This window comes from Capsicum annuum, chromosome 1 (genome assembly GCF_002878395.1).
Source record: "Capsicum annuum cultivar UCD-10X-F1 chromosome 1, UCD10Xv1.1, whole genome shotgun sequence".
Classification (NCBI taxonomy): domain Eukaryota; kingdom Viridiplantae; phylum Streptophyta; class Magnoliopsida; order Solanales; family Solanaceae; genus Capsicum; species Capsicum annuum.
Window position 1 is genome coordinate 147,697,645 of NC_061111.1, and position 25,146 is coordinate 147,722,790.

Consider the following 25,146-nt stretch of genomic DNA (forward strand, 5'->3'; position numbering starts at 1 on the left):
TTGCACTGTTAGACTATCACTTTATGATTTTTTATGATTTATAATTAAAGAATTTTAAAATATATGATGAATAAATTTCTCTTTTTTTATTGTCGTTCAAGATTTTTTTTGTTTCTTGATGATGTAAATAAAAATTAAAGAATAAATATGTGTATTATTCTTCATCTTTCTCGATTTTTCTATTGATAATAAATGCCTTTTTTTTTTTCTATTTGTGTTGTAGGAATATGTAGCTTCTCAAAGATTTATATCCAAATATTTTTTAATGTATATGTTCTATAAATTTTTGCATTGTTTGACTATGAGTTTATGATTTTCTCTATGATTAATAATTAAAGAATTCTAAAATATATGATAGCAGAAATTAATTACTTTAGCTCAAAAAAATAAAATTATTATTTTAATCATTTGTTTGTGCACGAAAAAGGGGTATTACTAATTCCGTAATGTGTATTGTAAAATTAATTATAGTAGAACACACAAATAAAAAAAAGTAACATAGAGAAAGTCTTAAACAGTAAAGTTGATAAAAAATAAAATGGAATGAACTAAAGTTGTATTATAATTACTTTAAAATATTTAGTCACGTCAATAGTTTAGAATTAAGTATTTAGGTTTATTTGAAATAATATGTTAAATAATTTATGAAAGAAAAATAATTTTTTTCATAGTTTAGTGACTTTCTTTGAAGGAAAATTTTTTGAATTTGAATTTTTATAAATTGAGAATCATTCCTTTTTGCGACAATATGACAGGAAACAAAAATAGGTTAAAGTGATATTTGAGAAAAAATATGGTGATGAGTTATAATATTTTTTTTTAAGTATATTTTTTATCTTAAAAGTTTTATGTTATTTTTTTGAAAAAATTGTTTACTTAGTACTCTAACATACATAATAATTTATTATTTTATAAAAATTTATTATTACTTAACACGAGATATACGTGTAAAACATGTAAATTTGATTAGTATTTTTAATAACATGAATAAGTATTGTTAGATGGAGAGTAAAAAAAGTTCCCAATAGAAAATGTTACTATCATCTTTTCCTTTTCGTCGGAAATACTACCATCCCTTATACCGTAAAAGTAAAATAAAATAAAATAAAAAGGAAAGAGAGAGCGAAGTTCCCTCAATATTCGGTTGAAACCAAACTATATAAACTGACTCCCGCTATTTCTTTCTTCGATACCATAAATCCCATCTCTCTCTTCTAAAAAAAAAATAAAAACTACTAACATTCAACACTATTCACACTCACTTCTTCTGCCCCCTACCCCCACCCCGACCCCCCTCATGGAAACCCCCCATCGCTCCTCTGTAATCATCGTCGGAGCCGGCATCTCAGGTACAATTTATCATCTTTAATTCCGATACATTTAAGCACGCTTTGTGGGAACAATGTATTTATGTGAGCAGTTTGATTCTAGAATGCTTCTGCTGTGTAATATTTTCTTATTAAGTACAATTATATGCAAAATGTTAGTTGTGATTTATCTGCATTTGTCTGAAGAGATTCGAATTTTGATTGTTGATTTTACGTAGGTTTAACGGCGGCGAAGGTTTTATCGGAGAATGGAGTGGATGATGTGGTGATATTAGAAGCAGCTGATAAGATAGGTGGAAGGATAAGGAAAGAGGAATTTGGTGGAGTAACGGTAGAACTCGGTGCTGGTTGGATAGCCGGTGTCGGTGGTAAACAATCTAATCCTGTTTGGGAACTTGCTCTTCAGTCTAATCTCCGAACGTGCTACTCCGATTACAGTAATGCTCGCTATAACATCTATGATCACAGGTTGGTAACAGTTACTATTAGCAAAAAACAAAAGTATATTTGTACTCTGAATTGTTGTTAAATTGAAAAAAATTTGTAAGTTACCTGAATCTCCGAGCATGCTTAATGTGTGTAAATTTTGGGGAATTTTAGTAGCTCATTTCTACGTGAACTTTCAGTTTATATCGATGAAAGTTCGATTTTCCAACTTGTAATCTCCTCTCCATTTCCCATCCTTGCTGTGTATATTGATTCTTTTTGTTTGTGCATTTTTGTTGTGTTACAGTGGGAAGATATTTCCGAGTGGAATAGCAGCGGACTCGTATAAGAAAGCGGTGGACTCAGCAATTCAGAAACTGAAAAGCGAAGAAGGAAATCACCATGAATCTACCGAAGATGCTGAAACGCCAGCGTATGATACACAATTACACATACAACACACTCTGTTTTCATTTACTTATTTTAACAAAATTTTCACTTTTTTTTTGTGATTTTTTGATTTTCTAGCAGTACACCAAAAACGCCCATAGAACTGGCAATTGACTTCATTCTCCATGACTTTGAAATGGCAGGTTAAATTTTCAATTATCAATTCCTTGTACTCTGTGCCACTTTATTAAAGAGAAAAGTAGCACTTTAATTATAACATTTTGCTTTTTATTTTTTATTTTTTCCTTAACATTTGATTTTTGATATTGTATTGAATTTTATAGAGGTTGAGCCAATATCAACATATGTGGATTTTGGAGAAAGTGAATTTCTTGTTGCTGATGAGAGAGGGTATGAGCATTTGCTTTACAAAATGGCGGAAAGCTTCCTTTTTACCTCTGAGGGTAAAATTATGGACAGCCGTCTCAAGCTCAACACGGTAATTTATATCCGTTCGTTCTTAAATACTTATCATATTTTTTCTTTGTACGTTTATTATGAAATTGGATAGTTTTAGTAAGATTGACAAGTATTATACTATTTCTTGATGGGTCAATCTATGAAAACTACTCTTTAAATGGTAGGCAAAGTTGATGAACAGAAGGTGTGATAAACTGATAAGATTTAAAGATTTGTTTTTTATTGCATGGAGTAATTTATTACTTTCGTTTCTCTTTTTGGGTCTGTTAAGATTGATTGATGACCCACCAAGAGTCTCCAGAAAAGGACCTTTTTTCTCCATGGATTATTTTATTTTTAGCTTTTAAATTGAAAAATCTTCCTAAATGTGCTTTACTAAGTACTTTACTAGTAGTCCCTATTTAAGCAAAAAATAAAAGCAAGTTGTGATAATAATTTTTAAGAGATTCATCACCACTAAAATGAAACTATGGAAAAGTAACTCGTGGCAGTTGGTTAGTGGAAGATGGTAATAAATGAGAAAAAGAAAGGAAAGCAAAAGAACCTATGAAAGTGATTTTTGATTCATTTACAAATTAAAGATGTCTTTTTTGGTGTGTGGATTGATTTGATATGATGATAGAGTTAATAAAATGATAAAGACTTGTTTCTCATCATTATAATGGTACCAAAAAGAGAGAACTTTCCCATTCATCACATTATCATTTTATGTTTTTCTTGAACGTGTGTTAACCTTTTCCCCCTCAGAAAATTCAACTTTTACATATCAAGATTTAGAGGGTAAAGCCACTTTTACATAATGCAATCAAACGTGGGTCCGAAGATCCACTAAAGAGCAAAGAAGCTATAATCCTTCAATTCCACCACCACCTACACTGGCTAGCCAGCTGATTATTCAAAGAGAGTATAAAGTGTTATGTAGGGAGTAGTAGTAGTTCTTAGTTTTTGACTTTGTGCAGATTTTGGTGGATGGGGATTGGGTTTTGTCCTTTGTAGGGTGCTTGCCTAGGCTACTGTGTTTGTTTATGTTGATCTTGTGAAATAGACCGTATCTGAATAAATGCTGCATTTATGATATATTGATGTAGTGTACAGTAATTAACAATTCACGGAATTGGGGGCAGGTTGTTCGGGAAGTGCAGCACTCGAGAAACGGCGTCTTGGTGTCAACAGAAGATGGTTCCCTTTACGAAGCCAATTATGTCATTTTGTCTGTTAGCATTGGTGTTCTCCAAAGCGACCTCATTTCCTTTTCACCCCCTTTACCTGTACGTTTCCTCACTCTTTCAATATCTGGACTATAGTCTCACATTGCATACTTTGGTTCAATTGAATTCAGTATTTTTAACGTACAATATAAATATACATATGTGTAAGTGATAATAATCGCTAAAATTTCAAGAAAATACCAGATTATGAAAGCTTAAAGATTGAGTCTTTATGTCGATCCTGTCCCACCCTGCCAAATAATTTAAAGCCAATGATAACATGTATGTATGATATATGAACGATAGATATTTGCTTCACGTGCACATGGATGGATTGTTGAGATCTTGAGCTTCACAAAAAGTGCATACAGATCCAATAATGTAATAGCTTTGAGGCTTATATGGCTAGGATTTAATATGGGTCCCCTGTTTCTGGTTAGACAACCTAAAGTTGGTCACCTGCAAATTATTGATTCTGAACCTATGGGATATTAAATACTGAAGAGGGGTCAGCATTTCTAGACAATGAACTACCCACATTAATTTCTGGACTTGGTTATTAAAATGGTCTCCACTGATAGCAATCTTTCAGATTCATGATTTAATTGGTTATGTGCCAAGTATGGACTACTGGACTGTAATGTGCAGTTGATTTACAGCTTGTCTTCTTGTTGGCATTGACGTGGTTTCAAATCTAAAAAAAGCTAAGTTGGACCATTTTCATCATTGGTTAGTTTATCCCCTAAATTATTTTTAGCACTCAGCTATTCTATTTTAATTTAGTGGAGTAAACCTACCAGTACATTAAAAAATCCAGATAGTGATGCTGCTTATCATCAGTTATTAGAAATGGCAATTCATAGTTGTAGCTAATAAAAATAAATAATTTGTAGCTTTTGAGGTGATTGGCTTCTGTATCTTTTATTTTGATTGATTAAATAAGGTTAGCTGGTACACTGTAAAATGTACACGCAAAGTGTATCTAAACTTTAAACTTACTTGTCAATGTCTGAATCAAGGATATATTTAATTGATGGCAAACAAAACAGGTTGGTTAGGAGTACTTGAAGTAACTTTTTCTGTCTTTAGTGAACGTAGAAATCTCTCTTGTGCTAGATAAACTATATATTAATTTTGTGATCAAATTATTAATGAAAAAGTTAATTATTATTATCTTTAGCTTATGGTGGTTTAAAATATACCCTGATATCAGCTTTACCATTTATACCCTACTTTTCTTCCTTTTTAAATTTTTTTATTAAGCTTTTATCTGTGTTATAATTGAAACAGAGATGGAAGATGGAAGCTGTCAGAAACTTGGATGTGATGGTTTATACAAAGATCTTTCTCAAATTTCCTTATAGATTCTGGTCTTGTGAACCTGAAAAAGAGTTCTTCATCTATGCTCATGAGCGAAGAGGCTACTATACTTTTTGGCAGGTGTGCATTCTAATAAAGCACATTGCTGCATTCTTTTCTCTATCCAAAGAGAAATTATAATTTAATAAAGATACTGCTACTTTGCTACCATAAGAGTCTCCAATACTACAGTGACTTTGCTTCAAGTTTCGTTCCCTATTAATCTATTACTATTTACATATATTTAATCACCATTTGGAACCTGGAACTTGATGTCAAGCTCATCGCTATGTATGTTTTTCGTAATAAAACAAAACCATGTGTGACAGCCGTAATCAGTCTGTCTAGCGAATGGATTAATGCAGGAAACTGATGATTAGGACTGCTTTAGCCTAATATAATATGCAGTTTTGTCGTTACTTGTGATAATGTGGCCCACATTAGGTACTTCAACACTTTATTAACATCAAATAATCCTGGCTTTAAACGTGTGGGGCACATGTATCTTAATGAATCTGGAGATATTTGCAGACTCATGTTCAATCCATTCTTTTTTTTCCCTATTCGGGGTTGCACTACTACTAGGCACTTGACTTTGCATCACAGAATCCCGTTGTATCATGGTCATCAGAAGTACATTACCTTCAGTATTTCTAATATATAATATGTCTCTGCATTAGCTTTACAATTATACAATTCCTTTTCTCTGGCATAAGTGGAACTGTTGACGGGTTAGCTCAAATTATCTAAATGTGTTTATCTGTACAATTAGAGTGAGTTATCTTTTTTTTTTCTTTTCTTTCTTGTTAGCAGAGTAGGCGAGGCTTCTGTTCTTGATGTCCTGGAGTTCATGTATTCCAGTAGCTAATCTCAGAGGTTCTTGATGAGTTTAAAAATGATGTCAGTCCTTTTGATGCGATGATGCACTATGTTGTTCCTGAGAACCAGTACATGAACATTAGTATAGTGCCCGACTTGTGGTCCATCTATTGATTAGGCATGAAGAAATTTTCTTAGCTACACAATTGTACACTCATCTGAGCATAATTTTATTTTCTGCACATACACATAACATCAAAATGCTACGTCTTTTTTATGAATGCCTCATGCTACAACCCCCCTCTTGGAGCTGCCAATATAACTTGACCACCAATTATGTAATATCTTAAGACATCTCATTGTGAGAATTCAGCAGTACACTTTCATCAACTTCAGACTTCTTATATTTTCAATTGAACCTTTTTCAACCACAATAGACCCTTGTGGTCCAGGCCTTCCTCGACCCCGTGCATCGCGGGAGCTTTAGTGCACCGAGCTGCCCTTCTTTTCATCCTTTTTCAACGAGCTTTATAATATGGAGGACCTATTCCTTCCTGCAATTTAATATGGCTGCCGAATGCATTATCTAGTCATCATTATGCGCTCAAGAACTGCTCCTAGCTGTTTGTTGATGTTGATCTGTTTACTTGTCATCAGCACATGGAAAATGCTTACCCGGGATCCAATATGCTGGTGGTAACCTTGACAAATGGCGAGTCAAAACGTGTGGAGGCTCAATCCGATCAAGACACATTAAGAGAAGCAATGGAAGTGTTAAGAAATATGTTTGGGCCTGACATTCCCGACGCCACCGACATATTAGTACCACGGTGGTGGAATAATCGATATCAGCGTGGTAGCTACAGTAATTATCCCATATATGCAAATCATCAACTCGTCCATGATATTAAGGTTAGCAATCTTCTTTTCTCACTTGGCAATAGTAATTTTATACTGTCCAATTTAAACAAATTTTCATGATTTTGAAATAATTGATACACAGACTATTGACAATCTTGATTAAATTGTACAATTGTGTCATAGAGGAATCGTATCATTTGCGAGTCTTTTATGTCTAGACAGGATAAGACCCTCTTCGCCGGTCTAGTGACCATTTTCCAGAGACTACTACTAGGCAGCAAAATCGGCCAACTCTGATATTCAGAGAGTAGTATATACAAAAGACTCCAATTCCAATATTCAGAGACTGTTATACAGCAAAAGAATCTTTAATTGAGTCGAGCCATCAAATTTTTGCGAACACCTATATTTAAGTTGATTTCGGAACTAAAGATTGGCTCAGTTTTATTCTTGGCTGCTACATTTTCTATTTCGAACTTTCCTCCATCTTATTTATATTACAGAACTACCAATTGGGACCGCAATGTTGTTGGAAATAGCATCTCCAAACTTTTGATTAGCCAGTGTATGAGGAACAAATTATGCTCGACAAAATTACTTCTTTAATACTCTTGTTGCAATGACATACTTTCTTTCAACAGGAACCAGTGGGGCGGATATTTTTCACAGGAGAACACACAAGTGAAAAATTTAGTGGCTATGTCCATGGAGGTTACCTTTCAGGTTAGTTCAACTATAAAAAATTCCACAGACAATGATCAATTGGACAAAGATCATGATTTCATACGTTTCTTGGCATGATTAATTTGCGCAGGTATAGACACTACCAATGCTTTACTTGAAAAAATGAGAAGGGATGACGGAAGAAAGAATGAGAGTCAAGCTTTTCTGTTAGAACCATTGCTAGCATTAACAGGATCTTTGACATTGACACAAGCTGAGACTGTAACAAGTCTCCACAAATGTGATATTCCGCGGCAACTCTTCCTTAGTAACAGCAAATTGGGACTTCCAGAGGCTATCTTATGACTAAATGAACCTCTGGATAAAATTTACTCTGACAGATCTTGCTATCCAATCACAGATAAAACTCGGTTTGCTGGACTCAGTCAAAAAGACGGTAAAAGTCCTTTGTTCCATTAACAGAAAAAGGAGCTAATAAACTTGACAGGAGTGCATGCAATTCTTCTCCCTGAGAGAAGCATTAAGGTAGTTTCCAGGATGTTCATTCTGGAGGAAATTCATTGCAGATACATACAATTGTTATTAGGAGTAAAATCATAGAAAGGTATCACGGTGACAAATGCATTACTAATGATATTCAATACATGAAAACTATGTAACAAGATGATTATGTTTTGTTGCTTTTCAATTTCGTTTCTTCGTTCATTGATTATTCCTAATGTAATCCAGAAGTTTGTATATCAAAACATAAATTTTGATTTTGTGGAGATTGAGATGCTGAATTTTTTCTTTAATATTGGTTGCTTTTTCTTACAAAACCTCAAGTGTAGTTGCTTGAAAATGTTACCTGAAATATCACCACTTCATCAATAGAGTATGGTTTAAAATTTCTTCTTTTAACTACATTGACTCTATTTTTAGTTTCTTCCACATCGAATCTCTAGTTTTCAATATCGTGCTTCTTTTACAATTTGTAATGGTTTGAGGATTGAGATTATTTGATGAGAGACTTGAAAAGGTATTTCATTGACAATCATTGGACAAAGCTTCATTGCTTAAGTTTAAATTCCTGGGTTTCAAAATTGCAGTACTAGTTTTAAGTGGGTTCTGTTTTAAAATATTGGGTATATTATGAGGAATTTATATCTCTAATTTGAGGAGCTTTGGTGCAGATTTGAGGTGGATTTTTCAAAGAAAAATTCAAGATTGAAGTTGAATAATTGAAGTTGCCCATTGCAACTGTATGAACAATCATGTACTCAAGAATTCAAAAAAATATTTGTATATATTCATATATTCAGAAATCATGATCAACAATGGTGATGCTTTGAGATCAGAGCCGTATGGGTAAAGCCCGTTGGGCTGGTCCGATCCAGTCTGTAATTTAATAAGATTGGGCTGTGAATTTTACGACCCATTTAAGAATGTGTAAACAACATAAATTTCCTAGCTTAAGAAAGTAATTACACAAAATCCTCTTTTAATTTCTCTCTTCCGAATTTTGGCAAATATACGCATACATTCGGACAAATATTATGCATTGATCAAATGTATAATGAAATAGTTATTCCTAAATTTAAGGTAATTGAAATCAGTAATTATATTACTGTTCCTTAATTAGCGATAATAATTAGCTAACATTAACTCATTTATGGATAAAACTAGTAACTGAAATTTGAATTTAAAAAAAAACATCTAAGAAGTCAGTTTTTTTTCTGTAATATTTGATTCAAGATCTGGAAAGCAAAAAAGCTCTATTACTGCAACAAATTTCTTCTAAAAAAATCCGAAAAAGCAACACAATTCTTCTACATACGTTGTTAAATAATTCAAAAAAGCAACATGAATATCCCAATATTGCTGCGGCATTCTGGAATTTGGGAGTCAGAAACTAGTTTTAAGTCATACAAAAGTGACGCAATAATTGTTTCGGAAAGTATTACTTTCTTGAAATTGGTTTCTACGATCGCCATGGAGTTGGATATAGACGAAGTGCGTAAAAAAATTGAAGTGAAATATGTGGTTGAAGGAAACCCTTCTCCAATTGTAATAAGAAACGACAATGGAGTGAGGGTTTACGTTGAGTTAAAGAAACAACTTGCAGGTTTGGTTAATTTTCCGCTTTGTATTTCAGCTTGCGACAAAGCCAATAGTGAAATAGAGTTTGATAAAGCAACTGGTGCTGTAATGTGTATCGAGGGTAGTGAATATGATTCAGTTGCGTTAACAATTGTTGAAACGGATAATCAGCATGCTCTATATGTGCCTGAAATGGAAGTAAAAAACTTTATCACTGATTGCAAGAACACTGAAATAATGGTGAGTCAGATATACAAGGATAAAGAAACTCTTGTTTCAGTAATGGCAAGATACGCAATAGCGAATGGGTTCAACACAAAAGTGAAACGATCCGATAAAAAAAGGTATGATAGACTATCAATTATATGTCCTGATCTTATAACATAGGCAAATTGTTTTTTTCAAGAAGTTTATGTTGTGTAGTTTTGTGAACTGTTCATGTTTAATGTTAGTATACGAATGTATAATGTGATATTATATGTGTTTGGTAATGTATAATTAAATTGTGTCAGTCAAAGAAATGTATGATACATTGGTTTAAGAGATTGTGAAGTCATTTGTGTATTATTACTGGTTTGTTAAGTTAAATATTCGAATGTATAATTTTAATTCTACATTCAGAGATATGTATAATATAACTGAAACAGTGAAAGTATTTCTTTTTTGTTATTTCTATTTTAATTTTTAATATTTCTATTTTATACATTTATTAAGTTTTTATTTGGTGATGCAGATATGTACTGATAACATCAATACAGACTTTCTGAAATTTAATGTGTTTTATGAATTATTTTTATAAGTTTAAAAACGTATGTATAATGTAGATTATACATTCAGATATATGTATAATATAACTGGGGCAGTTGCTGGAACAAATATTTTTTGTTTCTATTTTCAAGTTTAATACTTTTATTTCATACAATGACTAAGTTTTTATATTTTGATGCAGCTATATACTGATTTGTCGTAACGAAGATTGCAAGTGGGTCATGAAGGCGTCTTGTATGAATGAATCGAATTGTTTGTGATAAAAACATTTGTTTCGGAGCATAGTTGCAGTCTTAGGGACCGAGTGCTGAATAATGTGGTTGCGACAACTAATTTTGTGAGTGAATTTACTACTCTAAAATTAATCAATCACTAAAAAATACACACCCCTGCGGACATTATCGAAGAGATGAAGGTTGTTTATGGAGTCGACATTAACTACAGGAAAGCATGACGTGCAAAAGAGAAGGTGATTGCGATGCTTAGAGGTGGACCAACAGATGCATATAGAAAAATGCCCCGTTCTATCTATATGTTGAACCAAGTGTATCCACAATTGCACATCCAGATGCATAAAGCAGTAGATAACGAGTTTAAATACTTGTTTATTGCTTTGCGTCCGATGATAAGTGATTTTGAATTTTGTAGACCTGTTGTAGTTGTTGACGGGGCACATTTAAGCGGTCCATATGAAGGAACATTTGTATCGACAAGCACATTAGATGGTGCAAGTACTGTGTGTTCATGTTTTTTTGTACTTTTTTTTATTTTGTTATTTACTATATATTATATTAGCTTATACGTTGATGTTTTATTTATAATGATTCATAAAGATGCTAAAATTAGCACCTTTATAGTTGACTAATTTTTGTTTTACAATGATTACCTTGTTTAATTTATATGTAGGTTGTATTCTGCCATTAGCTTACGGTGTTGTTGATTCGGAGAATAACAACGCGTGAATTTATTTTTTTCAATAGTTTAGATAGGCATTTGGTGAAAGAGACAACATGTGTGTTGTTTCAGACAGAAATGAAAGTATCATAAAAAGTGTAAGCATTGTTTATCCTAATGTCCCTCATCTAGCTTGTATATGACATTTATGAAAAAACGTTTGCACCCATTTTAGGAAAAACAAAGATAGACTTAGTGACCTATATTATTCCATGGCTAAATCTTATAAAAAAGAAGATTTTGAATATATTATGTCAAAGGTTGCTAAGGTTGATCAAAGAGTTAAGGAGCATCTGAAAGAAGCTGGGTATGAAAAATGGGCTCGGTGTCATTCTCCTGTGAATAGAGGTAGAATGATGACTTCAAATATAGCCGAATGTATTAATGGATGTTTGGTTGAGGCTAGAAAACTTCCTATTCTAGATTTCCTAGAAGAAGTTAGAATCTTATTTGCTGCATGGAATTGTAAGAACAACGAAATTGCATCTTACACCAATACAATTCTTGACAGAAAATTTGAAGAAATTCTAATTCATAATGGTGTTAAAGCTTTGCGGATGACGGTATGTATTAGAATAATTATGAAACAGAAACTTTGTTTTACATTGATTGTATATTAATATTTTTACATATGAAACATATTATTCTTTTTGGTAACAGGTTAAGCCAGTAGGGAGTTATCTTTATTGTGTTTATGATTCGGGACGAAGGTACATTGTAGATATTGAGCGTGACACGTGCAATTGTGGCCGGTATCAAATTGATGAAATACCTTGTCCATATGGAATTGCCGTATTAAAAAGTAAAAATGTGGATGTAAAAGATTATAGTCGTTATTTTTCTGAATTGTACAGACCACAAACCATAGTGAAGACATATGAACTCCCGATAGTTCCAATGTCAGACAAGAAGGATTGGAATGTTCTAGGTTTTGTTGATGATGAAGAAGTTTTGCCGCCCAAATATTGAAGACCTCCTGTTAGGCCAAAAAAAGGAAGGCATCTGAAATCAAGTGAATCACTGTCTTTAAATTCGAACCGCTGCAGTAAATGTGGACGAGCCGATCACAACCGTAGGACTTGCGGTTTCTTTCCAAAGGAATCATGATGAATATAATATGTTTTTTCTACATGCTGATGGTTTGATTGGTTTTAGTAGTATAATCATTTTAATTAGATTTTGTTGGAATGCTGGAACAATTAATATTAAGATTTTTGGTTGCTATTTGAGTTTCACTTATTCAATTAATATTTAATAGTATAAGAATAGTTTGTGTAATTTTTCGTTTATCATATTTCGTAACTATATTAATGTAAGTTACAACTGATTGTTATATGTATTATGTAACCTGGGAAATATATCATTCACTTAAAAAAATGTTGAAAGAAATGTATGATGTAGCGTTATACTTTTTATTGGTGAATTATGTCATACAGAAAAAAAAAAGTCATTTTAATGACTCTTACTGATTACACGTTATACGTTCATCTAAAGTATATTTTGTTCAGTTACAAATGTATAAATTAGATTATACATTTGTATCATTGTATGAAATAGTGTAATACTTTATAAAAGTGATTGTCGTGAACTCTGTTTGTAAATTTTATTTAAGAAAAAAAAAGTGTGACAACATGTATTATGTTATTACATATATTTAACGTATTAATATTAGTGCAATGTAGTTTTAACTCATAAGAAAATGTACGTTACCGTAAAAATATAATGAGTTCAAATGTGTTAGTATATTTTTATTTTTGTTTATATACGTCGTAAAAAATAAATAAAAGGCAAACTCAATATCAATCAAGAAATAGTTTGTATAATTACAGTATTGTGTTAGAAACTGCAAATAAATTATTTCAAAAAAAAGAAGACATCCATAAAATGTTCATTAACATTAAGAAAGTAATCCTGGAAATGTATAACATTAACCACGAAAATAAGAAATAGTTCATTCAATGCCAACAATTAGAAAACATTACTACTCTAAAGTAATAATTGCACTTGCATCAATTTCTTCGATAACACTTTTTCTTGGTCGAGGGGGATCTCCATTATCACTCGTGTATCCTTCATTTGCCTTTTTCACCCCGTAATGCCACAGTAAGGAAGCATAGCGTGCACGTTGACTTGCAACATCAAACCCACATGAATGAACTTGCAGTCCTTCACTTAATATTTCTGCATAGGCACACACAAAGATGTCACAGTCCCTGATTTTCAAAAAAAAAAAAAAGAAATAATAATCAGTACATCAATTATAACATTATTATACATGAAAAATAAACTGTAATTTACTTACAAACTATCAGACGCTTGTTGTGGGATGTTTTGCACATAGTCAACATCAAATGGGATTTCATTTACAAGATCAGTTTGCTGAGTAGTCTTCCCTTTGTACGCTTCAAGTGATGGCCAGTCAGTTTGCTCGGTCTTATCATAAAAGCCATTGTCTGACAAGTAAGTAGGAAGCATAACTGCAAGCTTTCGTATTTCAATTGGAGGTTCTTTTTTCCTTTTACTTGACAGTGAGTCATACACACCTATCAATCTTTCCTTCAAGACAATCACAACCAATACCCAATAAAATTCTTTACCGCAATTAATTGAAACATATACCTCATCAACAATATACCATGGTAATTCAGCAGGCATACAGAATCCATGAATTATATTAGCAATAGCATCTTCATTCTTAGCCACCACAATTGATTCTGCATAGTCTTATTGCGTCGATAGCTCATCTGCCGATTTCGCTGGATAATAACGAGTATGTGTCTTCTCAAAATATGTTTTACAGAAGCAGCTTGTCGTCGTATATCTATAATTATCACCCAGCCGAATCTTTGATTTCTTTCTCAAGTGATAGAAGATCACATCTAAATGGTACAAGTGAAAATAGGGTAAAATAGTAAAAACGATTGAAAGAAATCAGTAACTTCGACCTTACTTGTTGATTAGATGTATGATATATGGCTATGTTGGAGTTACATGTTATTATACATGGCATGTTGATTAAAGTTGAACAAATGATAATGAAAAATACTGCATGTATGATATGTTATTATATATTGGCTAACATGTATGATATGTTATTATACATTGGTTTACATGTATGATATGCTATGGTGTTGTAGTATATTAAGTATCAGCAAAAGAAATTATGATATGGATAATATTTAGAAGAGAAAATACATCAAATTCCCCCTCAATTTGTTAGCAAAATTTACTTTAGACCCTAAACTAATTGAACAATTATTTACCCCCTTATGAACTTTAAAGTGTATTATTTAGCCCCCTTAACGACTGACGTGGCCAAAAAAATATAGACGCGTTTTTAGTGAAAAGGTATAAATTTTTTTAGTGGGGCCCACTTTAATATTTTTAACCATTATTTTTTTTCCTTTTTTCTCACACCCCACCACCCCTATTTCTTCTTTCTCTTCACACCCCACCATCCAATGTCTTTTACTTCCTTTATTTTTTGTTTTTTTCACTTCTATCCACCAAAAATGTTCAATCAACTACACAATCATAGGAAGAATAAAATATACAAATTATACAACAAATAAATTTTTATGAAGTTCAAGAATCAACAAATTGATTTTATTTCCGCACATCAAAATCGAATTTACTAAAATTACTGTCAAAAGTTCATAATTTTTACATGAATTTGTTCACAGGGAGCTTCTATACCACAGTGTGCAAAAGAAGCAAATATTTTGATTCCATTGTCGCGACCAATTAGATGAAACGGCCATCGAAAAGTTAGGCACAAAGCATTCAAAGCTTCATTAACAAAATCACCATTTTTAATCAAATGAACAGATTGACCAAATATACAAGGATTATCCAAAAAATCACCCAGCCTTACTTTATGGAAAACCCCATTAACAATAAATATTTAGAAATTACAAATCTAAGAGCAAATTTACACCCCAAAAATTGCTACAATCTTCAAATCAAATCTCCAACTTTAGGCCATCAACAATTCACTCCTTGGACGAATCATCGACAGAGTAGAGGGAGAAAGATGTGGCACTGGTGAAAGAGGTGGCGGGTTAAAGTTTTGCTTAGACAAAATTTTCACCGGCCAGCAATTACAGTGGAGATGAGCTGTTTCGCGGATGTATTGGTCTTGGTGGGATCTAGATTTGAGAGAGAAAAAGTGAGAAGTATGGTACAAGAGAAGAGAGGAGGAGCATCGACAGTGGTGGCTGAAAACGCGGAGCTTCGTCGGCCATCGCCTCCGGCGAAGCAATGACAGAAAAGTGGAGAAGAGAGAAAGAGAAGAAAAAAGACGCTGAAAGGTTAACAAATTATATATATATATATATATATATATATATATATATATATATATAATTTAAAAAATAATATATGTATGTATTATTTAAAAAAATAATTTATTTACGTGGCATTGACGTGGATTCAATGTGGCTATGTCGTGGCTTCAATGTGGCGCAAGTGTGATGCACTCTCCATAGTGAGAGTGGTATAATTTTTTTAGGGTGGTAAAAAATTCATATAAAAGTTGTTTAGGGAGGTAAATAATTAAAGGTGAAGTTTAGGGTCTAAAGTAAGTTTTGCTAACAAGTTGAGGAGGGATTTGATGTATTTACTCTATTTAGAATAAGTTACTTCATCGTTCCAGCATGTCTTGCTTTTGGACATCAAGTAAAACCAATTCTTAGATTATGGGTATGCAATGACAAAGTCCAATTGTCTGTAACCTAACCCAGAAGCATTTACTCGATAGTGGTTGTCTGTTTCTTTTCTGAAAAAACATCATTGATTACATATGACAATAACCGTTTAGTTTAAGATGGAATAGTATTGTTAGGAAAAAAAATAATACCAAATTTCTTACTTGGCAGAATGAGTTTTGAGTAATCCTACGGCAATCCACTGGGAGTAATCAATCATCAATTCTTTCGGCAAATCTTGATTAATGGTGTACCCATCAAAAGCATACTTCAGTTTCTCCTCTTTATCGAAATCAACCGCATCCTTAGAGCCAGAACCATACTTTGAAATGTATGGTGACCTTAAAACCCTAGACTTCTTTCTTTCTCGTTTGGCAGGTGCTTTTTCTTTTGAGGCTTGAAGCTCTCGAGCCTGAGCATCAGGAAAGTCAGGTGGAATCTAACTGTCTGGAAGGTCCCGGAGTCTTTCGATCATTTTATTTTAAACACCAACATCCAATGACTTTGTAGTCAAAGGTGTTGACAGACCAAATAAAATTGTATCTACAACTGCTTATATTGAATCAGTTATTATCCCACAAACTTCATCCTACGTGAACACATAAGAATTTGTAATGTACACATACAATATCTGAATGTGTAACTATATTAATGCTTACGACATTTATGTTAGAAATCATGACAACATCAATATCAGTAAAATTTGATATGCAGTACAGAAAAAAATTCAATACATTCCAGTTGGTTCAAATCCACAAAAAAATTTTGATATGTAACAGAGAAATAACATTAAGTCCCAGTACGTACTTTTACAAGGTCGAACGCATAGATAGATATATTTTTGAGAAAAAAAAGTATTAGGAACAAAAAAATACCTGCACATCTGTCACATCAGTAGATTCCTGATTTTTCAAATTCACTTCATTAACATCTTCTTTAGCGGTTAGATTCACATCCTATATTAAATAACAATTATCCTGTATTAACATTTATTCAAAGTATAATATAAAAGATTGAGATGAAGTTTTACATTCGTGATAAGAAATTTCTATCTGTAATGGGTGCATATGAATATATAAATATACCAGTAATAACAAACGATGTCATATGTTATCCACAAACGATTTTATAGCATTAATAACATAAATATGATTGATGGTAATCATAAACTACAAGCTTTATGTTTATGAAAATGTTTGTATGTTGAATGTATGACTCTTCTTGATACATTTGATTAAATGTTTTATGTACATTTAACTGCCATAATATGAAGAAGTTAGAAGAAACTACATGTGTATAGAAACATAAAGTGGTAATCAAACAATATTAGGGACATAAAAATACCGGTAAATCTTCTACATCTGGAATGTTCTTTTTTCCCAATTCTTCATCGCTACATTCTTCTTCATATGCCATAATCTCATCCTATTATTTATGTGATAATTATCATCATCCAAGTTGCATGAAGACAAAAATTTGTATTTATTAAGACAACTGTTAAACAATGTGCAAAATATTAAAAGCGTCAAGATCGATACAACTTTATATTCAGCCGATAAGGTTAATATCCTTTTTTTTCAACCAATAACAGAAGCAACATTTATATAGACATATACTTTAGGAAAAAAAAATTTGATGTACAGAAAGATACCTCCAAAGCTTGCAAATCAGAACAGTCCTCATTTTCAAAATCATCCTCACGACCTGCCTCTTTATCGGCCGCATTCACATCCTAAATTAAATAACAAGTCACTTTAATGAACAATTATTCATAAACTTGTTTTAGGTGATTCTAGAATGATGTTGTTTAAGTAATTGTAAATGATATGCATATTTATGAAGAGATTCATAAATAACATGTATTTTGCTGAAGAAAAAGAAGTAAGTTTAATGTATAATTGATCATTATACATTCAAGTAAATGTATGATGAAAAATTAAAATGCCCAAATTTAGTAACAAGTATTAAGGGAAAAAAAATACCAGCAACTGTTGCTCTTCAAGAATGTGCTGCTTATTAGATTCTTTATTGTAGACACGTAATTTTTGACCCTCCCAAATTTAATATATATATTTTTCTGTATTAAATATTTATATTTGATCCGATATTATTTTAAATCTTATTTTATTTTTAATAAGTTTTAGTTAAAAATAAATAAATAAAGTTACATTTTAAGGTATTTTATTTTTATTTTTAAAATAAAATGAAAAATTTTCAAAAAATATTTTTCTTTTAATTTAGATTTTTATAAATAAGCTAGTGATTTTATTTTCTCTTAATTATATTTTATTTTAAGTTAGTTATATTTTTATTTATATTTTTCTTAAGTACAAAAATTAATTAGTTAATATTCTTTTATTATTATTATTATTATTTATTTTATATATAATTTATTTATTAAAAAATGAGATCATTATCCTATATATATTCAAAATTTAAATCCTAAACTACTCCTCCCAAAATCCTTCTATTTAAAGACTCCCACCCCCCAGAAGACATACGTACTATTCCTACAGAGACTAAAACTAAGAGAAAACAGAGAAAAGACGCACATTCTGCACTGTACACAATTTCTATAGATACTGAGACAGAGAAAAAGAAGGAGAAAGACGGATTGTGATAGATTGTGAAAAATATCAGATAAAAAGAAAGAAAAGAGGGTGAAGTTGAATTCGAATTCCGTTTGAGTTTCAAGTGCTGACTGTTTCTCGCTTTATTTTCCAGTTCAAGTAACTACATGTTTTTTTCAATTTTTGAACTATTTATGTTGTAAGTTTACAGAGAAAAAATATGAATAAAAATATCAAGTGATTTCATGCATTATGAATGATTGATTGATTAAATAAATATTTGTTACTATATGTTATGTGATTAAATTTATCGAACATTTATATATTTAAACATGAAATAGTTGGGGATTAAAACTCTGTATGTTGACACTGTCAAATTTAAAATGGGAACACAAACGAAAATAGTGAAACAGAAAAATAGATTTTATTTCTCATAAGCACACATCGGAACATGAATACCTTACAAATTGCACACTAACATTTTCATTCACTAAAAATAATAAGAAACAGATAGAAATTGAAAGGAAAACAGTAGAGAAAATTAAAGAAATAAAAAAAGGGAAGGTGGTGCTGTCGTGGTGAAACCCGCCTGAAATTGATGTCAAAACCACCCTAAAATCGATCCCTCAGTTGCTATTCTGACGACCCTCTTCGTCGAAAAATGGCAAAAAATCGTCGGATCTCTCTCCGTTCAGCTGTCACTGTCCATCAGTGGCTAGCGAATTAGGCAAACCAACCGGCCCAGCGTCATCAGCGACGCCATCCGCGCCATCGCCTTTTCCAAATCTGCCTGTGCTGGCGCTTCTTTTTTTTCTCTCACCGTTTGTGTCCACCCGAAAATAGGCAAATCGGGTTGTGTTTTTTTTTCTACAAACCTTTTATCTTAGACAAAGAAAAATTATAAACAGAAGTTGAAGTTTCTTTGGCCACTTTCTTTGACCGAATAGTCCATCCAACAATAATAAATCCAAAATGTAAAAACTACCATATATATAGTCCAAAAAATGACAATCACATAAGCTCGTAGTGCACTGTGCATATTTGTTTTTGTCCCATTCTTCACAAAACGTAATTTTTTTATTTTTATTTTATTAAATAAGACATGGTGTCTATAATTTTTAATTTTATAAAAAATATGAAATAGTAGATTTTTTTTATTATATTATTTTATTGTATTACCTTTATTATTTATTTATTCTTTGTTATTAATAAATTTTTATAGTTATTTTGTCAAATTAATTAATAGCCTTAAATGACTTTTACTCAAGATATTATTAAGTTTGAATAGTGTTTTGAATAGATAAATCGTTATAATTTTAAAAAAAAAATAATTAAATGTTTTTAACATTAAACAAATTTAGACACGTTAAAATATTCGTCTCAATTAAGAATGCAGCATACGTATTTTTTTTGAGACATTTAAAATTCAAGGATGCAATAATGCACCTTGATAAACAATTTTTCTAAAATTAATTTTCGTTGATTTATTTAATATAAGATAATAGACAAGTTTGCAGTATATTTAAAAATGGGCGATTTTAGGCCTTAACATAACTTATTTAAGGCAAGATAAGTGATTAAAGTGAATGTGCTCAAACCACGGGACTTGAGGGATACCTCACACCTTCTCCTCGGTCAACAGAATTCCTTACCCGGTCTTCTGTTTCCGCAGATCATAATAAAAAGTCATTTTCTTTTGACTAGGGATTCAAAAAGGTAACTTGGAACACCAAAACTCAATTTCAAGTGGCGACTCTATTAATAAAATAAACCCTATTCAATACCGTCACTTTAATTGAAAAAACTCTTCGACTCGACACCTTCGAGCGAAAAAAGGGGTGTGACATCTCTGGTGACTCTGCTGGGGAATAATAAGAATTCGAGCTTTTTATACTGACTTATACTTGCTTTAATTATTGTTAATATTGTGTTTTTTGGCCTTATGTGCTACTTGTTGCTTATTTACCGCTTTGATATTGATTGAATTGTATTATATATTGTCTTCTCTTGCGCATCCCTTCTGAGTCTCTGAAATAGGATAGAAGAAATGCAGTGCATACATCCTACTTTCTTTTTGAGATAGCCGGAGTGTCAAGGCACCTGGTGAAGGATTATTGTCACACATGTTAAGTGGGGTTCGGATCGGCAACAAAGGCGGTGTTGCCCTTCTACCTACCAAGTTGTCCCTCCCCTGCTCGAGTGTCCACTCGGGTAAGCCAGTCTAGACACCTATCCATATTAGGCTTAAACTTAGAAAAACTGAAAACTCAGAATCTGGTTATCCCTATTAGATGCCGCTTTATTTGCATCATAAGCATTTGACTTAGCGGGACTTGACACAGGAGCCGGGTCTGTCTAGGACAGGTGACCTACTTTATAAAAACCAACATGTGCATCCTACATGCTCTTTGACATTTGTTTGGAAGGTTGTTTGTTTGTTGACCGGCTTTAGACAACTTTAAAATGCAAGAGATTAAATTATCCTCACATTTAGTGAATCATTTTTCAAAGAAAAATTTTATTTTTAAAAGAAAGGAAAAATTTTAGTAACATAGTTTTACGATCTTCATGAACTACGAGGGTCTGATTCTCACTCTTAATTGAGATACGTAGGAAGCCCTTTTTCGGGGTACGACCCTATCTTTTTAAAAATTATTCATAGATTTATTGGAGAATGTTTTGAAAATATGATTACTTTCATAATTATTTTTCTAAATATATATATATATATATATATATATATATATATATCTTAATAGCCCAGAATCTTTAGGGATCATGAGGCTAAGTTTTACATAGAATAAAAAATATATATAAATCTTAATAGCCCTGAGCCTTTAGGGGTTTTGAGGCTAAATTTTGTACGAAATAATTTTCAAGAACTGCACACACCTGATTCTCATTTTATTAAGATATGTAGGCAGCCCTTAATGGATTTGGTGATCTTTTAAAAAATGGTTGTCTCTCCTTTTAAACTAAAAAAAAAAGTTGTTTTCAAAAATGAAAAAAATATTATTTAATAAATAAATAAATTTCTCATTATTGAAAAAAAGGTATATTTCTTCGTATCTCCAATTTTCAAGAACTACGCACACCTGATTCTTATTTTATTGAGATACGTAGGCAGTCCTTAATGGATTCGGTGATCTTTTAAAAAATGGTTGTCTTTCCTTTTAAACTAAAAAAAAAGTTGTTTTCAACAATGAAAAAAATATATTATTTAATAAATAAATAAATTTCTCATTATTCAAAAAAAAAGGTATATTTCTTCGTATCTCAAATTTTTGAGAACTATGCACACCTGATTCTCATCTTAGTGAGATACGTAGGCAATCCTTCTGGGGTTTGGTGATCATTTAAAAAAAGAAGATAAAAGAAAAAGAATTTTTGAAAAAATATTGCATTCTGACGCCTTTGTTATTTCTTATACAGTTAGTTTAAGGTTGTTGGTTTGTGGTATTTTGGCTGGTCCTCCACATCACACCAAATCTAAAGAAGGTTTAACTGTGTCCAACAATGATATAGAAAGTGACTTCATGGATCAAACAAAGAGTCATGAAAATGAAAGTTTAAAGGAAGAGAATTTGAGACTAAGGCAACAAATGATGGAAATGTATCGAGCTTGGGCCAGTGGGCATCCTCCTCCTCCGTTCCCTACTATTAAAGACTGGGGCATGTCTTCAAGTGTCAACCTTCTTCAAAGCTTTGAGATATTGAAATTTAAGAAACATGATGGACATGAGGATTTTGTGAACCATTTGGGACGATACTGCAATCGATCAAGGGAAATTGAAAAAGGAAAGAAGAAGGAAAACACATTTATTGTCATGCCAGGGCCAAAGAAGAGTTTGAGAGGTCCAACCCACCAATACTGTCAGCCTCAATCCCGAGCTTACATATTAGATCCATACAACCACATGCAACAAGGTTCCTTTCTCCAAAATCCAAGAAATTCCATTCTACTTCCTCAATATCCTTTGAATAATGCACACTCGTATGCTCATTCGTCTTTCTATCCACAATGGCGCACCCCAGACCCTCGGCATTGTCCTCGATACTTCAAATTTACCAAGGAGCCTCTAAATCCATGTTTCATCCGAGGTCAGAGTTTGCAATGAGGAGGAAGACAAAGGATAATTTCACGCCAATTGTTGAGTCCTATACCAGTTTGTTCCAGACATTGAGGGAATGGGGCATGATTACTCCCATCCTTGGGTATATTCCCGATCCACATTCAAAATATTTTGATCCTAATGTATGATGTGCTTATCATTCCAGTATGTAAGGTCACAGTGCTGAAGATTGTCGTATTTTAAAAAGAGAAATAGAGAAAATGATTCAAGAAAAATTGATTGTGGTGCAAAACGTTAGAACCTCAACCGTCCCACTGAGTTATTCGCCAGCACGTGGTACTGCACGATATATGGGAAACAATGAGTCAAGTATGGGGACCCAAAACTTATTTGTTGAAGGAAATGTGTCTGATCGTGGTGGAAGCTCTAGTCATGTTGATATGAAAATCAGTGGCTAAGTTGTCAGGCTGAGCAATTGAGAAGTCACCCCTCTCCCTACTAGGAAGAGGTCTAGTAGTTTATTTTATTTTATTTTCTGTTATTCGAATTATTTTAGGGTTGTAGTTTAGGACCTATCTTGTTTAATTTTCTTATCGTTTTTGTTCAAACCATTCTATCTTTCTATCAACAATATATATATATATATTTCTTTTCTTTTTTATTTTTTTTTCTTCAAAGAGCTCTTTCTATGGTGATTCTGGTAATATGATAAGCATGTTGAGTTTTCATCTAGATCTTAAAACCAAATCTAATGCTGAAACATTTGATCAAGAACCTAGAGTTGAAAAATAAATGTAAGAAAAATAAGTAAAGTGTTGAGATGTTTTGGGGACCTAGTTACATCCTCACTTGAATGTTTTGAGGCAATCACTTTGCGAATAAAAAATGACTTGATCTTTAATGAGAAGGTTCAACTCAAGCATTTTTGAATGAGATCAACCAGAGGATATATAGTTTCTATTGTCAAAAGAAGCAAAAGGAAGTTAGCTCAAAGAAAAAAAATAAAATAAGAAGAGTCATCTGTTGTGAGGAAAGTACAATACAAGTAGACGTGTATTATTTATAAGTTTAAAAGAAGTGACACACGTGCATGTGCTTAGTCACGGTCAGTATTGAAAAGATGCGTATGATCTTCATGTTCCATTCCTAGATTGCATGTTATGTACTTGTTGTCGCGCCCTTTTTTCCTCGCGGAAGGGGGGATTCGACTTGACAAACTCTCGGGATGCTTTTAAGAGAAGGGTGTGAAGAGTCATCACCTAACGTATTAAGGTGCATTAGGGAACCGATCTAGGCTACTGCGAACCTATTTTGTTGTTTTGTCTTAGTTCACCAGAGTTCGGGTAAGGGTTCAAATTACCTCAAAAGGAAGGTGTTAGACACCTTTTGAGGTCCACAAAGGTGGTTCCCGACCGAATTCATACTTTACATGGGGATTCTATTTGATCAAATAAAGGTCTCTTCTTTTATTATTAATTTACTATTTAACTAAGCGATAAGATAATTAATAAACAAACACATGTCATTTGTTAATGCTAATTGTCGATTATCTAGATGATAAAATAAATAAAAAACATAGAAATAAGATAAGCGAGGAGAAAGAAATGACATAATTTATGATAAAAAGGGGACTGCTTTATAATAAACTAGCTACCTCAAATAAACATGTAAATAAATAAAAAGGCTAAAAGAAATCATTCGAGTCAAACAAAGAGATGTTTTAGTTTTATTCGGATCAGAAACCCAACTTGTTAATCATCATCCGACCTAAAGGTCGAACTCTTAGACAAGTAATAATGTCAATAGCCTCGCCGTTAATATTTTGTTGGGATCACCATTTCCGAAAAGGGCTACCCGTCCCACCCCACCTAGGCTGGATGTCAAGTCTAAGAGCGTTCTATGACAAGGACAAAACTAACGTTTTTAGTAATATTTAACGTCCCGACTATCGTCCAAGAGGCATTGGACTTTGCTATTTTAGATTTGTATTCTAGACTAAAAGAAAGCTATGTTGCCTAGGACTCGAAGCACGAACAAATTGGACAACAAGTAGCACGTAATAATCCCAAGTTAGCCTCTTGATTAGTTAATGTTAATTAGTGTGATGACACGCAAAGAAAAACAAATTATATTATCATTAACCTATAGGCATGGTGTCTAAATGTTCAACAAGTAGTGATAAAGGACGACTGTGATTCATGTATGCAACATCATTATGTGTGTTTATGAAAGGTGTCAAAAGTGTGGTAAATGTGTCAAGAAAATGTGCTTGCGAATTAAGTATCGTAAAATATGAATGAGAACACAAGAAATCAGCAAGAATATTAAAAAACATTAACATGTTAAGAATGCCATAATATACTTATTTTAGTGTTTAAACATATCAAAAAGTGCTCAAAAGTATGTATTTTCTATAACAACAGTTGTATTATTGCAGGAAT

General features: G+C 32.3%; 2 protein-coding genes across 3 annotated transcripts; both read left to right on the top strand.

Annotated features, from left to right (window-relative positions):
• Positions 1-1,190: 1,190 nt before the first annotated feature.
• On the top strand, positions 1,191-8,349 carry LOC107858653 (polyamine oxidase 1). 2 transcript variants are annotated; one of them, XM_047413099.1, is made up of 10 exons: positions 1,191-1,349; positions 1,547-1,796; positions 2,062-2,187; positions 2,283-2,347; positions 2,489-2,643; positions 3,749-3,892; positions 5,123-5,272; positions 6,668-6,922; positions 7,513-7,594; positions 7,686-8,349. In XM_047413099.1, exons 1-10 carry the CDS (start codon positions 1,298-1,300, stop codon positions 7,898-7,900), a joined length of 1,494 nt encoding a protein of 497 aa, XP_047269055.1. In that variant the 5' UTR covers positions 1,191-1,297; the 3' UTR covers positions 7,901-8,349.
• Positions 8,350-11,607: 3,258 nt separating this feature from the next.
• LOC107858659 lies at positions 11,608-12,325 on the top strand. The gene is made up of 2 exons (XM_016703414.1): positions 11,608-11,919; positions 12,017-12,325. The coding sequence occupies exons 1-2, from the start codon at positions 11,608-11,610 to the stop codon at positions 12,323-12,325; spliced, it is 621 nt and encodes a 206-aa protein (XP_016558900.1).
• Positions 12,326-25,146: the final 12,821 nt, after the last annotated feature.